The 15,557-nt window shown below is 51.0% G+C and overlaps 3 protein-coding genes and 1 long non-coding RNA gene across 5 annotated transcripts; 2 read left to right on the top strand and 2 right to left on the bottom strand.

The window, feature by feature from the left end:
• The first annotated feature begins 1,539 nt into the window (after window positions 1–1,539).
• On the top strand, window positions 1,540–2,906 carry LOC117843004 (uncharacterized). The gene has a single exon (XM_034723553.2). The coding sequence runs from the start codon at window positions 2,233–2,235 to the stop codon at window positions 2,773–2,775; it is 543 nt and encodes a 180-aa protein (XP_034579444.1). The 5' UTR covers window positions 1,540–2,232; the 3' UTR covers window positions 2,776–2,906.
• Window positions 2,907–3,403: 497 nt separating this feature from the next.
• On the bottom strand, window positions 3,404–4,277 carry LOC117843006 (uncharacterized). The gene is made up of 2 exons (XR_004637593.1): window positions 4,033–4,277; window positions 3,404–3,954 (listed from the first exon to the last, which is right to left on the bottom strand). It is a non-coding gene; the product is annotated as an uncharacterized lncRNA (long non-coding RNA).
• Window positions 4,278–4,982: 705 nt separating this feature from the next.
• Window positions 4,983–7,832, top strand: LOC117846229 (pentatricopeptide repeat-containing protein At5g03800). Its single transcript, XM_034727356.2, has one exon. It carries the CDS (start codon window positions 5,083–5,085, stop codon window positions 7,684–7,686), a length of 2,604 nt encoding a protein of 867 aa, XP_034583247.1. The 5' UTR covers window positions 4,983–5,082; the 3' UTR covers window positions 7,687–7,832.
• A 3,062-nt stretch (window positions 7,833–10,894) lies between these two features.
• Window positions 10,895–14,466, bottom strand: LOC117845519 (small ribosomal subunit protein uS19m). Of its 2 annotated transcripts, none has more exons than XM_034726579.2 (5): window positions 14,295–14,466; window positions 12,961–13,207; window positions 12,797–12,864; window positions 12,362–12,665; window positions 10,895–11,117 (listed from the first exon to the last, which is right to left on the bottom strand). In XM_034726579.2, exons 2-4 carry the CDS (start codon window positions 13,039–13,041, stop codon window positions 12,383–12,385), a joined length of 432 nt encoding a protein of 143 aa, XP_034582470.1. In that variant the 5' UTR covers window positions 13,042–13,207; window positions 14,295–14,466; the 3' UTR covers window positions 10,895–11,117; window positions 12,362–12,382. The 2 variants fall into 2 exon arrangements, with proteins under 2 accessions (XP_034582470.1, XP_034582469.1); XM_034726578.2 differs by having other exon boundaries at window positions 12,961–13,091.
• Between the last annotated feature and the right edge of the window lie 1,091 nt (window positions 14,467–15,557).

Genomic DNA, 15,557 nt, shown 5'->3' with positions numbered 1-15,557 from the left:
TTAGTGAAATACTCATAGACTATTTTCTAGATTAGGGACGTATTTGATATTGGATTTGATCTCGTTCAGGTATTTTTATTTCTTGTGCACCGTATTTGATATTGTATTCGCAAGGCAAGACATATTTCAGCCATCATTGCAAGACTTGTCGGATCCTGTTTCTTTTTCACTCCTAACCGAATCTTTCCTGGCAAAATTAGGCATATTATAAAATGGACAACCAAAACTTTCTCATGTGTTTTTCCACTTTGACTCTGCATTTGATCCTGTCAATGTAAGACAATGCGTACGTGAAATGCTGCCTCGGAATTTTTTTCTCCTGCGTACAGGTCTCATAATCTGAACAACAGATATGCTGAAAGGTACTCTAGAACAACTTGCATGGCTTGGAACTAATCATAGACGATGCCGATACGGATCCGATTTGTTTAGGTAGAGCATGTGGATCGCGTCCACAATAATGATGTGTGCCCCTGGATGTGAAGGCTACCTGAACGGGCCATTATTCCGTGGACATTTTGGTTTAGACAGTGACACAGGCGAACTCGAACTGTGTTAACCAGGTGCATGATACTTCAAGCACCATTATCCTAGATGCTAATCAGTTTATTCAACCACCAAACAGTGTTTTCCTCTCACAATAAATCAGTTGTTTCAACTTTTCAACCAGCTTATAAGCTGAAGCGAACAGGCTACAGATCACCTTGTCAGTCGACATTTTGTAGCTCCACAAAGTAACCAACCTTAGTGTCAGGACTAATTACGCTGCTAAGAATTTTTTTTCTGGCTTATCGCCGCATTTACCATTACCCAAGAAAAGCATAGGCTAATTTGCATTCCATGTGTTTGGGTATTCACGTGAATGATTAAAGATACGTGGCATCGCGTCAATTACCGTTTCAAACATTTGCCACCGCGCTTTGGAGTTATTAAGGCCGTGCCATTCGAGATGCTTTCAAGAGGAACACCTTTTTTTTTTTGGTACGGGGAGAAGAAAGCACCTGCACTGCCGCACATGCAAGATGTCGTGGGACGTCGTCTTCAGTGTCCGGTGACCGTGCCAAGTCACCAAACGGGCGGGACAACAGTATAATGGCGAACGGGCGGCAGGGCTGGGATGGGCTCAGAAGATCCGACCAGTGATGCCTCCCCTCGCACGGTGTGGTGCTCGTGGGATATTTAATTAATTGCTACAGTAAGAATTGTCGTACCTTCGAAAACCACTTTTATAATTTCATCATCCATATTTTTGTCACCACTTAGAAGATTTAGTTACACATTCGTCATTTTAGTCTCACTGGTGCGCCATGTCACGCTTCCACATTGGACGCCGCTCGTGAAAAGATCCCGGTGCCTCTAGTATCGTCCGGCTGCTACTCGAGCCTGTTCGCTTCAGCTTATAAGCCGGCTGAAAAGCTGAAATGGCTGATTTGTTGTGAGAGGAAAATACTGTTTGGTGACTGATAAATCGGCTGAATAAGCTGAAGCGAACGGACCCGATCTCCGATTCTCCATCCCCGTTCTTGTTCCTGCGCGCATTGTATACTGCTGGTGGACGGGACGGCATGGATCAGGGCGTGAGCCCCCGCCCTGCAGCGCCGAGTAGGCCCAATCGAGGTCGTGCTCGGCGGCCACGGCGGCGGCGCACGGGAAGTAGCGGTTGCCCCTGAGGTCGCCGCCGCGGAGGTCGGCGCCGAACTCGCTGAGGAAGAGCGGGAGGCCCTGGGCGAGGAGGAACCCGCCGCGGCGCTCGAAGTTAGCGCGTGGCGCGGGCGCAGACCTCGTTGGCGTTTCCGACCTCCCGCGCGCGCGCATCCGAGAAGCTGTACCAGTGCACCTCGAACACCAGCTTGCCCTCCGCCGCGAAGCTCACGCCCACCGGCCTTGCCGCCAGGAAGGACAGGTCGTAGTCGTAGCTCAGGCCGCCCATGATCACCAGCACCCGGGGGTTCGCCGCGCGCATCGCGGCACCGCCTCCGCGCCCCTCTGCATGTACGTGTACCAGTCCTCGGTGTTCTGCCTCGGGCCACGGACCTCGTTCCGCAGGCTCATGCCGCGTCGGCGAAGATGGTGGCCATGCTGGCCAGCCCGTCGACCCAGACGTCGGGGTCGAAGTCCCTGTCTGCCTCCGCCACCCACGCCGTGTCACAGCGCTGCTTTTGCTCCATCTCTTTCTCTTCGTTGAGTGCTCTTCGTCTGGTCTGATCTCGGGGTCTCGGAGGATCTTGGATCATGGAGGCCGCGTACTACTTGTTCCGCAGCGGGAGGCCGGAGGCGGCCACCGCGTGCGAGGAGCAGGAGGAGGACATCGGCTCGCCGTCGGAGTCCTCCGAGTCGTCGTCGCCGTCCACGTCCGGGGAGTCTTCCGAGCTCGACGACGACGCGAGCTCCTCCTCCTCCACCACCGGCTCTGACCGCTTTGAGATGTCCGGCCACATGACGGAGCTCCCCTTCAAGAGGGGCCTGTCCAGGTTCTTCGACAGCAAGTCCGAGTCCTTCGCCTCGCTCGCCGCTGTGGGGTCGCTGGAGGACCTCGCCAAGCCGCCGCGGAAGCGCCTCAAGCCGTCACCCCGCCCGCACGCCGTCGGGCGCCGACGGGCAGCCGCAGGCACCGCAGGACCAGGAGAAGCTCCGTCCGGCGGCCATTGTCGCCATCGTCCTCGAGGACATCGCTGGCGTGGGTCTCCTCTTCATGCTATTCCTGTACGCGCACCACGTCAGGAAGAAGAGGCGCTAGCGGAGGGAGCAGGACCCAGCGCCGCCGATGCAGCATAAGAGCGCCGGAGGATGACGAAGCCCGTTAGCGGAGTCCAGCGTGGAAGCGTGACATGGTGCGCCACGGAGACTAAAATAGCGAATGTGTAACTAAATCTTCTCTCCGATGGTAAAAATGTAGAATTTCAATCTTCTCTCCAATGGTAAAAATGTAGATGAAATTCTAAAAGTGATTTTCAAAATGCACCATTTCTTACTGTGACAATTAATTAAATATCCCAGTGCTCGTGCTCATCTCACGCTGCCACGCCAGGAATTACGCGGCCGGGGTGAAACGGAGCAGGGGCAGAGGCCGACGCCGGGCTGCGCAGGGAAGCGCCGAAGCCCGAAGCGGGGTGCGCGCTTCTGTCCCTGTCGCCTTGTCGGCAGTCGGCACAGCGTGCGGCGCCGGGCCGGACGCTTCCTCCGCCGCGCCAGTAGTGAACACGACGACATCCTCCTCCTCTCATGCTCCTCCTCGCGTCAGGGCGTCAGCCTCGTGGCCAAGAAATAGCCCAAAGGTGGATCCATTCGGCACCTCGAAATCCGGAGCTGCCTCTCGTTCCCGGAGGGAGAAATCCGCAGGATTCGGCTCAATTTCGCCCAAAGTCGCGATGGTCTCCATTGCCGGATGAATGAGTCCGTCCCCTACTTCCAACCAAATTTTGCTCAATTTCGCGAAAGTGAGAGAGAGAACCGAAGAAAGGAAGCGCATGTGTAGCACACCATGCATCTTCTACCACTCCTGCCAACGTTTGCTTGTACGCTATCCTAAAGAGTTTCTTCGGCCATTCTAAAGATCCAGTTAATTTTGCGCTTTTCGGATATTAACTATATGCCCAAGAAATGGACATGGACTTCTTCTTCTTTTTTTGTGAATAAGGACATGAACTTCTTCATGTATAGTCAAAATGTATGCGCGCTTCATGTCTGCCCTCCGCCGTCGATGTTCATGCCTCGCCCGGCCGTCGACTACTCCGTCGTCGTCTCCGGCGGCGACGGATCCGGCGCACCTTGTTACTTCGTCCTCGAGGCCTCCGAAGACCTAATAACCGCGAGCTCATCAGGCGACCTCATCCTCGAGGTCGCCGACTACGACGCCGACGAGAGCGCCGTTGACGCCGGCGACGAGCCCTGCTGGGACCCCTTGCGGCACGTCGACGAGCTGCCCCTCCGGCCCATCAGCCCCTTCCGCAAGGCCTGCATCGACGTACGCGCGGCTCTCAGCTCAGCGTTAATTACATTTGGAATCAGATAGATGGTGCATGCGTTTCTTACTTGCCGACCTCTGTCATCTGTGCGCGTTGCAGACTTGCAGGTGGCGTTCGTGGTGCTCACGGTGGCGATGGAGGCTGGCCTCGCGCGGGTAGCGCTCCACGACGGCGGCGCCACCGCGCTGGCTCATCACCCTGCCGCTGATGCTGCCGTTTATGCTTGGGTTCCTGTACCTGGCAGTGCTCATGTATCTGGTGGCCACAAGAGATTTCGACGGCGTTTGGTCCATCCACCCAAAAGGGTGGAAGCTGACCGCTCGGCCATCGTTTCTTCTTCTTCTTCTTTAAAAAAGAGAGTCGTCAACTTTTTATTACCAAAGTACGAGAATTCGATTCGTACCTGCGAATTCTTAAAACAAAGATATTGTTCAGTGATGGTGCAAAAGTACTCCACAGCAACATTCCTTTCCGTTTTCATGACAAGTGGCAAAGCATATCGCGGCGAATAAAACATTTGCCGCGTGTAGCACCTGAACTTGTTGTAATTGGTTAGCCGATACTCCCTCCATCCCATAATACAAAGGAGTGCACGTAACTTAAGATGCAAATTTCAAAAGTTTTAGCCTAAAATTATTTTTGTATAATAAAAACATTATCTTATAAAAATATAATATCATTGGACTTGTATTTAAAAATATTTTTATATCGCTATAATTTTACTGCTACAAATATTATATTATAGGAAATATTGAGAGTCAAATATTAGTACGGAAGACCATGCCAAATTTTACCACGTATTATATTTTAGGATATAGGGAGTATTTGTTTTGAGAGATGGAAAAAGGCTAGGTAAAATTAAGGGCACTCTGGAAAACAATTGGAAAGCTCGGTCGGTCAGGACGACCTGGCCCAATACCGGTGTGGTCGGGAGCTGCTGAGACCGACCCACCAGGCCGCGGAACAAACAGGGGGAGAGAGAGAGAAAGCCCAAGATGAATGCACTGGATCTCCGTCCCGCCGTGAGGGGTGGGGCGCGAGAGAGCGCGGAGGAGCGAGCTGCCCGAGCACAGCAAGCCTGCCGAAGCTTAGCTCCGCGTGCCTCGGAGTGAAATGAATGGCCATCTCCACCTCATCCCCCTCCTCCCCTCACCCGCTCCACCTCCCCTCCCCGCCCCCTCCCTTCCTCCCCTTCCCGCCCGCGCCGTCTCCTCCTACGCCTTCCCATGGTCCCCCTCCCCGCCTACCCGTCCGCGCGCACGCCGCCGACCCCCGCGCCGCGCACGCGGTGGCGGTCAAGTCCGGCGCGCTGGGCACGTCCACCTCCCCGGACGCCCGCGCCGCGAATGCCGTCATGTGCGCGTACCTCCGCGCGGGCCGCCTGGCCGACGCGCGGGGCGTGTTCGACCGGATGCCCGCGCGCGACGCCGCCTCCTACAGCGCGCTCATCTCGGGCCACGCGCGCCTCGGCTCCCCCGCGTCCGCCGCCGCCGCGCTGCTCGCCCGCATGCGCCTCGCGGACGCGCTGGACCCCACCGAGTACACCTTCGTCGGCCTCCTCACCGCCTGCGCCCGCAGGGGCAACCCGCGGCTCGGGGCCCAGGTGCACGCGCTCGCCGCCAAGTCCGGCCACTGCTCGTGCTCCGGCCCCGGGTCGCTCCTCGTCGACAACGCGCTCCTCGGCATGTACGTCAAGTGCGGCCGCCTCGGGGACGCGCTGAGGGCGTTCGACGGCATGGAGCGCCGCGACGTCTCCTCGTGGAACGCCGTCCTGGCCGGCCTGGTCGAGCTGGGGCGGCACGAGGAGGCGTTCGGGCTGTTCGGCGAGATGCGGGCCAGCGGGGTCCGCGCCGACAGCTTCTCCCTGTCGGCGCTCCTGGCCGCGGCGGGCGAGGGGGTCGGCCTCCCCGAGGGGGAGGCCGTGCACGCGCTGTCGCTCAAGTCCGGGCTGGAGACGGACCTGAGCGTGGGCAATGCGCTCATCGGGTTCTACGCGGAGCATGGCAGCTCCGTCGAAGACGTGGTGAGCGTGTTCCAGGGGATGCCAGTGAAGGATGTGATTTCGTGGACCGGGTTGCTGAATGGGTACATGGAGTTCGGTCTGGTCGACATGGCTCTGGACGTGTTTGATCGGATGCCTGAGAGGAACTTTGTCACATACAATGCGGTCCTGACCGGATTTTGTCAGAACAAGGAAGGCGTGCGGGTCACGTTCGCGAAGAAGGCAGGGCTCCGAGGCCTGGGGCTGTTTAGGCAAATGGTGGAGGATGGGCTGGAGGTCTCAGATGTCACGGTGACCGGTGCTCTGAACGCCTGTGCTATTGCTGCAGATAGGAAGGTGAGTGAGCAGGTTCATGCTTTTGTGACAAAGTGCGGCTGCGGCTCTACTCCTTGGATAGATGCCGCGTTGATCGATATGTGCATCAAGTGCGGCCGTTCTGGGGATGCACATCTGTTGTTTGAGCAATGGCGCCATCAAGAGAGCTTTCATATTGCTTGGAATTCTTTGCTGCTGGCTAGTGTCAGAGATGGCGAGTATGAGAAAGCACTTTCAACCTTCCTTCAGATGTTTAGAAGCAGTGGTGTAGGATTCATCGATGAGTTCATGCTGACTGCTGCCCTTGGAGTATGTGGCGCTCTGGGTGTTGCTGAACTTGGAAAGCAAATGCATTCCTTTGCTGCAAAATCTGGGCTTCTGTATGCTTGTGGAGTCGGTAATGCTATCATCAGTATGTATGGCAAGTGTGGGGAGTTGGATGACGCAGTCAATTTCTTTGAGCGGATGACTTGTCGAGACCTGGTGTCATGGAATGCAATGATCACTGCCCATCTTCTTCATCGTCAGGGAGAAGAGATATTGGACATATGGGGTCAGATGGAGAGATTAGGCATCAGGCCTGATTCCATTACCTTTCTTCTGGTCATATCTGCTTGCAGTCACACAAGCTCAGATTCTACAGACCAATGCAGGGAACTCTTTCTTTCGATGTCAAGCAGCTATGGAATTGAACAAGCCATGGAGCACTATGCAGCTTTTGTTAACGTTCTTGGCTGCTGGGGTCACTTTGATGAGGCAGAACAGCTTATAGGCGGTATGCCATTCAAGCCTGGTGCATTAGTTTGGCGGTCTTTGCTAGACAGCTGCAGCAAGCGCTCCAACATGACCGTGCGAAGACGAGCTATGAAGCATTTGCTTGCATTGGAACCACAAGATCCATCCACTTACGTATTGACATCAAATCTCTTCTCCGAATCAGCAAGGTGGCACTCCTCTGAGACCACAAGGCTGGAGATGCGCGAGAAGGGCATGCGCAAGATCCCAGCACGGAGCTGGACGTTCAACGACAACACTGTCCACTCGTTCTTCGCACGGGACAGATCACACCCGCAGTCCAAGGACATCTACGCGGGCCTGGACGTGCTGATCCTCGAGTGCATCAAGGCCGGGTACGAGCCGGACACCACCTTCGTCCTCCACGACGTCGAGGAGTACCAGAAGCGGCACTTCCTGATGTACCACAGCGCGAAGCTGGCGGCCATGTACGGCATCCTGACGGCAGGCACGGGGCGGGCCGTCCGCGTCGTGAAGAACATCCGCATGTGCGGCGACTGCCACTCTTTCCTGGAGCACGCCTCCGCCGCCACCGGTAAGGTGATCTCGGTCAGAGACTCGTCAGGGTTCCACATTTTCAGGGGAGGGAAGTGTACCTGCAGAGAATAGAGACAGCCGGGCCACTTTTTTTTGACATGGTTGCAGTTTAGGAGATATAGAAGATATATCCTTGTACTGAGGTCTTGTACATCACTATCAGATTCTTCAGAAGCCTAAGCATTCAAGCGTAAATATTTTTCAGAGTTTGACTTCAACGTCTCGGTTGTTTTAGTTTCAGACATCTGCTAACTTACCTTTGCTGTTTCGCTTTCAGAGCATTATTAGTAACCGTTTTTCAAGGTTTCTGTCTGCAATTGCTTGCTACCGGAGAAACCTTGGAAAGAACTTGCCTGCATAGAGTCCATGGAGGATTGGAGGGGTGCTACGGCTTGCCGGTCTCAGCCAAACAATGAATCATCACGCGGTCATGTAAATTTCATCTAAACCCCATGTTCGTTCGTATTCATCTCAAATGTCTCACGGCGAATCCAGATATAATTGTGTCCGGCTGACCATATACAAGATGCAACATATCAAAATTCCATGGACCGAACTGCTGCTGTTGAAGCTGAAGACGATGCGAAACGTGTCATCATTTTTGAACCATGGGAACATGCGTGGATCAAATCAAGACGGGGATTGGCAGCTTGCCCGTGCTGCCACAGTGCCGCCAGGCCAGGTAAGCGCAGAGGCAGCCGCCGGCGACGAGCCCCCGCCGCCGCGGCAATGAAAGCCTGCAAGCACGCGTTGCACAGGGCCCGGCGGTGAGTTTGTCACGTGCAAGTCAAACGTCTAACGCAGCAGCGCTGGTTCCAATACGCTAGTTCCTTTCATCCTCTGTACTCACCCTGCTCTTGCCGGGCGAGCGACGGCGACTTCCCCGCGCGGCGGCCGTCGTCGTCGGCTCCGGCCGGGACGAGCACGTCGCCGACAGAGGCGGCCGCGGCACACGCCCGGTCGTACGAGCCGCCGCCGACCGTGGCCAGGCCCCGGCGGCTCGTCGGCGTCGCCAGCAGCCGGTCGTTGTCCTCCGTGTCGGAGTCGCTCCACGCCACCAGCCTCCTGTACAGCGTCCGCATGGAGAGGCGCCGCCGAGAAGGTTTCCCTGCTGCTGGAGCTAGCAGAGGTCGCCGGCGGCGGCGCGGGCTCGCCGTCTGCTCTCCGCGCGGATTTCGTAAAATGGCGGATGGAACATTTTCAAAACGCCCCTGATTTGGTTGATCGCGATCGATCCTTTGTAAATTTCGGAACAAACCCCTGATTTGGGTCGCGATTATCCGATGCAGGGATCCGTTAGTAAAATGCCAGAACAAATATTTGCAACATGATTCCTGATTTGGATCGCGATTATTAACCGCGATCCGATTTAGGGGTCCTTCTCAAAATTTCTGGTTCCAGTATTTGCAATGCCCAGCTTGTGCCTTGAGTACCCCGAACCTTTTGTGCTGTGTTTTACTGGAGGATATTTACCTCTAGGATAGGTGATGAGCTGTTTGGGTTTCACGGATGCGATGTTGATCGGCCTGTTCGCTTCAGCTTATTCAGCCGGCTTATCAGCCACCAAACAGTGTTTTTCTCTCACAACAAATCAGCCGTTTCAGCTTTTCAGCCGGCTTATAAGCTGAAGCGATATTTCAAGATATCTGTCTGATTCTAGATTCACTGGACGTGCTGAGTGCACTGTTCTACTTCTTTATTGGAAGCTTTGTTTGAGATGCTGCATTTTTCAGTTTTCTACTGCACCGATGCTGTTTGTGCTGTATAATTCAGACGTGCTCTTGTTGTATAATCCATAAATTGTGGTTAGGCTAACTTGGATGTTTGTATCACAGCTCAAAGCAAACAATGATGCTACATAGGCTGGAGGATTACAAGTGAATTGTACAGCTTTTTGCTCCCGTGTGCGTGCGAGGTTTCCATTTTTTTATTATTTTTATATAAACCATCGTGTATTTCCCAGCAGCCAGTTATTATTAACCAGAAACTGTAACGTCACAGAAAGTTCAGTTTAACTTCAAACGAGAATTTTGAGGAGGTTGCAAATACTCTGGGTCAATGGAATGTGTGCGCTCAAAGGCCACCGAAATTGGCGAATTGCATCTGCAAAATGCCTCTTGTCATCATGATCGTGTTTACTTAAAGCTAATGTTTAGCCATTATTCAAGCTAAACTGCCATTTGAATGTACAAAACGATCTTTTTGAACAGAATAAATGGAGACCTTGCAATCTGCTGGGTTTAATATTATAAAAAACAAATTGACAATGCTACACAAGGTCCATTTAGAATGACACAATTTACCTTTTGCGGCAGCAAATTTTCAAACAATCTTATTTCTTTCTCTGAATTAAATAATTATGGTTTGAAATGCTGTGGCATGATAAACCTGTGTAAATGTTCGAGCAACTCCGAGACTATATCCTCTCTAATAATTGCTAAAAAATAGAGATTTTAATAAAAAAAATATGGCTTCTTTATTTTGTTATCCAAATATAGTTATCTTCTATTCTAGATTTTTCGCTAGCCAAAGATACAAAATGAGAATGGCTCTGTAAAATACACATAAAATGTAGAAAAACTATTGAAGAGCGAAAAGATGTAGAAAGCGAATTTTATACAAATGGTTTTTCAAATAATGATTTAGAGAGAGACTCTTGACATGCTCTTAAGTAAACGGTGTAGGGCAAAACTTGCTGACGTATTTGATGTTGACGTGAGCAATCCAGGACTGACATTGATTGTATGTAGCTGGACATATTGATGTTGACATGACGAATCTCTCCATTAGTTCAAACATACGGCGACTATCTTAGGGCGTGTTTGTATCCATCAGCACAAAATTAGCTAGCTAATAACTAATAGTTGCTATTTTTTAGCTAAGAGTCTGTTTGGATCCACATGCTATTAGTGCTATTAGGTGGTTAGACAGTGAGTTGAAGATGTATATGAACTATTAGCATCTATTAGTAACTTTGAACCTACTAATGGAACTAATAGTTAATTTTTAGTGCTAATAGATCCAAACAGGACCTTAGATATCTGCATAAATTAGTGTATATTGATTCAGTCTTCAGTTTGTCGGGAATTTCTTCTGCTATTTGAAAATGATGTGCGGCAAAACTTGTCTGCTTCAGCGAATGATGTTGAGCAAACGAGCAAGAGTGCGTGCAAATATCAAACGGCAACTTGAGGCACTCAAGTAGTCAAGTTTGCTAGCAGCAGTCAGTTTGAACAAGAGATACTCTATCAGAAATGTAGCTAATTTTGGCCAAAAACAATCACTCTAAAGCATAACTTACCATCAGTTTAATGTTAATTCATAACACCAATAGTAAGCAGGAATTAACAGAGGAACAGAGTACATGGGCAAATCTTCAAGTAAGATGAGGTAACATTCTCCTGCAATTATTGGTCTAAGAAAAAGCAGTCCAGATCATAAATTCAGGTGATTCAAGTGCTTGTTCGTCAACTACGCCCTCATCGCGCTGTCCTCAAACCCACCTGAAAAGTTATGAACAGAGAATGGTAAACATCTGAGCAAATGAAAAGAAGGAAGCATTGCCCTGTAAGCTTAATGATCCTCGCAATCATAGTGAAAACACATTTAATGCGCCAAACTTCTGTAATTATCTCATAAGCAACTGAGAACACCCTCGCTCATATTTATGGCCACATATCTCAACTGTGTTCCCATTCTAACCGGCATAAGATGTCATAACACATGCTTGCTTCATAGGTGCACTCGGTACAGATTGTGGCTTTAGATGGGCGATCTTTTCGCAGCTACCACTCTATATATGCATAATGCACACTAAAAGCATGCCGATAACACATGTGGAATGGATGCTTCCAGCCTTTGTGTACACAGAGACACAGATCACACATTTTAGCAAGATATGTAGCGCTATTCATAGCTCAATTGCACAAGTAGGACAAATCAATTTAATCCAACCACAATAAAAGCAGCAAAAATCTGGGCTATCATCTCTTAACCATGTGACAAAGATTTGCCGGCAAGGATCAACCCTGACATGAGGCACAGCTCACTAATACACTTATCAAACACATAAATAAAAGATATGCTCCTATACTTAGACACATCACCTCTCTTGCAATATACAATCACTTCACAATTTTGCATCTGCTATCTATACCCAGAAAAAGACAACAACTATATTGTTATCACAAAAAGATAATTCAATCACCTGCAGGGGTTAAAATTGCTACAAGATAAACGGACAAGGATATTGTACAGCGGGGAAAGAATAATGTGCAGGAAAACAGGTCGAATTCAGATTGCCATAACTTCTGATCTACCACACAAATCTTTGGAACCTTTATCTTTCTGGGAAGGAAATGAAATTATCTAATATTTATTAATACATCGATTTTTGAATATAGAGTGGAATCTACTCAACTAATACATCAATTTTCGAAACATAGGTTGGGAATTGATCAAATCTACCAATCAGATCTAAAAGAATACCACAAGCAGGATGTGGCAATGTGGGTTTAATTTTTTTTCCTGTGTTCCATCATTTCTCACCAGTTAGGCTGGAAGCTAAAATACAAACAACCCAGATTATTGTGACAGGGAACACAAATTAGTGCTAGCTGAATGTTTTTTTTCCTACCAGCAACTAATTAAAAGTTCAGATATTACAGAAAAGCCTTAAAATGCAGGTAAACTTTATGCAGTATCAGCTGACATCTAAATTCATCTCCTATGATATTTATAACCTCACCTTTCATGCACATTTCTCCTTTTACTTTCTTCCTTTTCCTTGCTTTCCCTTTCCTGTTATTGTTCGATGAGGCCTTCGTCTCCTTGTAAAAGCAAACTCTCCAAATTTATGGCCAACCTTCCCTTCAGTGATCTTGCACCGGACATGAGTTTTTCCATTGTAAATGAGCACAGAGGAACCAACAAATTCCGGCAAAATAGAAGATCTACGAGACCAAATCTTCTTGCCATTCATGTTTTCTCTGTTCTTCTTTATTCTAGCCAGGAAAGCGTCAACGAATGCTCCCTTCCATAGAGCCCTTGAGCTGCACATAGCAGTAGATACATTCAACAATCAACGAGCAATGCAAGAGGTAGAATGACATAGAAGCACAAGCTAGCGTTGGTGACGATCCGCATACATAATAACTTAATAAGCTTGTATAGTTATATTTACCTGAAAGCACGCGCCGCTGCTCCAAGGCCGGAGAGTAGAGGAGATGCGGTGTGCTGGGCCCTGGGAGCCTGATCAGACCATGCGGTGGAACATACAAATTGATCAGATCAACATCGACACACGAACAGCCAACAGGACGAAAGGGGGGGAGGGGGAGGTGGCACCTGAGAGATGGCCGCGGCGGCAGCGGGGAGGGCATGGCTAGACCTGGCGAACCTCGAGGCGATAAGAGAACTGATCGCCATGGCTTACGCTCAAGCTTGGGCTTGGCTCCCGGCAGCAGCTGGCGGCAGCGCTGTGTAGGGACGGAGACGAGGAAGAAATGGTGAGATCCCAAAGAAAACCTACCTAGTGGGCGGCGTGGCGGCGGGCCTCCTGTTCTCGCAATGCGTCGAATTGGGCCGGCATGGGCTGCGAAAGAAGGAAGAAATGGAGTCCCAGGGTTTAGGGCCTGGATTTTTTTTCTTTGCGTCCCTACATTTTTTCCGGAGTCAAGAAATTGTCTCCCTCGACTCTCACAAACTATTTAAATTACTTCCCTGCTACGGTTAAAAGAGATTTTTAAGGCGGCTTCATCATTTTCTATTAAAAATAAGTTCGGTAAACACATGGTAACCCTTTTATAAACCATAAAATATTTCAGACGCCTTGCAATGGTGTGCACACAGCCCCGTCCCTACATTTGTGGTTGCGTGGGGTTCCTATTTTTGTTATTTTTGATAAATAAACTATCATGTTTGCTTGTTATTGACCAGAAAGTGTAACTCGATTGAAGACTCGAACTTAACTTGAAACGAGCCCTGTGCGAAATACTAATATAATACTCTGGGTCCATGCAACATGCGCTGGGTGAAAGTGAAACAAACATGCGCGGAACACTAGCAATAGCTTTTGGGAAGGTAAATGCTTTTGTGAAGGTAATCACTAGGTTCAAGAGTCACCTTTTCAAGTACTCACGGTAAACTATATCAAGCTACAACACAAATCATTGAAAGTGAATGAAGAATGAAAATATACTCCTTTGCTGTGTGCAGGGTAGAAACTTGTAGGAGACATTTGCAACTGCAAACTAACCCTGCCTAATCATTTGATTCTCTTGGCTGAAGGAAGAGGCCTGGGAGTAAATGCAAACTAACTTGTGTGACATTATTGAACTAGATAAATTAGACCCCAAATCTACCAGAGATCCAGGCGGCTAACATTAGATTCCAACTTAAAAATACATCAAATCGACACACTCATCTCCACAGCACCGCAGAAGCAGCGAAAACCGCCGCCCTCATCGCGCAGCAGCAGATCTAGGGGGAGATGAATCATGAAGCGCCACACGCTCCCCCGCATCCAATCCACTAGCAACCGAATCGCGCGTCAAGAAAGGTAGCGCTAACAGGTTTCCCCAACCGAAAGAATACAGCCAAAGACGCCGTCTTTGTAAGGAGTAGTAGGAGGAGGAGGAGGATAAGCGGAAGCAGGCGGGAGGACGGATCGAATGGTTTACCTGAAACAGGGCAGACAGGTCGCGGGAGGACGGAGACGAGGGTGGCGGCGGAGGAGATCGGGTGGCGGAGGAGGAGGTCAGGTGGCGGCGGCGGCGGTCTCTCCCGCGAGGAGGAGATGTCGCGAGACGACGGGGACGGGGCGGAACGCTTCCCGACCTGTGGAAGTCGGGAGTGTTTCCGCGTGGAAGCTGGGCTGATTCGGCTGAGAGCCGCGGCCAGCAGGCTGCCAAACGCGCAAAATGGGCTCGGTGTGGAAGATTTCCGCGTGGGCCGGCGCGGCGCGGAGCCGGTTCCCTTCGGGGAAAGTGGGCTGCCAAAGAGGCCACTACGTGCGGATTTGCCACCTTACTAGCTCTTTCGTCATTATTATTACCAGCAGAAATTGCGGTGCGTTGCTACGGGTCTTTATTTGCTCTCACGATCCGACCAGACCCGCTCCCTCTCCGATCCTCGTCACCAGCTCCTCAGGGTTCAGGTTGGGCCCGTGATGTAGCGGTCTGTTATCCTTCCACCGTCGGAAGCGGGCAGTGATCACTGCTATGTGAAGCCAGCCTCACGTCGTTGCTGCCACTTCAAATCCAGTGAAGCCCGAGCTTTCGCTTGAGCCGCACAGGACACTACCAAGCTCAGAGTCCGCACTAAACATCCACACCACCTTAATGTCCCCACTTGGGTTACAAGCCCGTGCAACCGAGCTCAGCGAGGATGGCTCGCGAGGACGAACATTTAAGCTGGTGCGACACTGCTTCATATGGCGAGGTGGTACTAATATAAGGAATAGGAAAATTTCACGTTAGTCTCATGTGCACTTTGAACGCGAAGACGGCCCGCCGGCAAACTAATGGCCCAAACCAGCTCGCGCTACATTCGTGCGGCCTATGCGGCGGCCTGCCCGCGAGCCCTGCTCGTAGAGGTGACCCAGTACTCATGGCCTGGCAGCGGCCGAAGCGGCCCAGTACTCAAAACCAGCTCGCGGCACCCCAGCACTTAAGGCTGCTTGGCCTGGCAGCGGCCCGCGTTAGCGGCCTGCCAGCGCGCAAGGCGGCCAGTGCTGGCCCAACTGACGCAAGGCAAAATGGCCTAGCTGCCTAAGCTGACGCATGTGAAAATGCCTGAGCGCACGCGCTTCCTCCCGGCTTGTGTGAGCCAAAATGGCAACTGGCCCGCCAGCTAAAAGCGGCCCAACGTGCAGCTCGCCATAGCTTAATATATTGTGGCCTGCCAACCAATGGTTAGGCCGCCACAACCTGCCTGGGCTCGGA

Source organism: Setaria viridis, chromosome 2 (assembly GCF_005286985.2).
Source record: "Setaria viridis chromosome 2, Setaria_viridis_v4.0, whole genome shotgun sequence".
In the NCBI taxonomy this organism is placed as follows: Eukaryota; Viridiplantae; Streptophyta; class Magnoliopsida; order Poales; family Poaceae; genus Setaria; species Setaria viridis.
The sequence above is the reverse complement of the archived record's forward strand: the minus strand, read 5'-3'. Positions and strand labels throughout refer to the sequence as shown.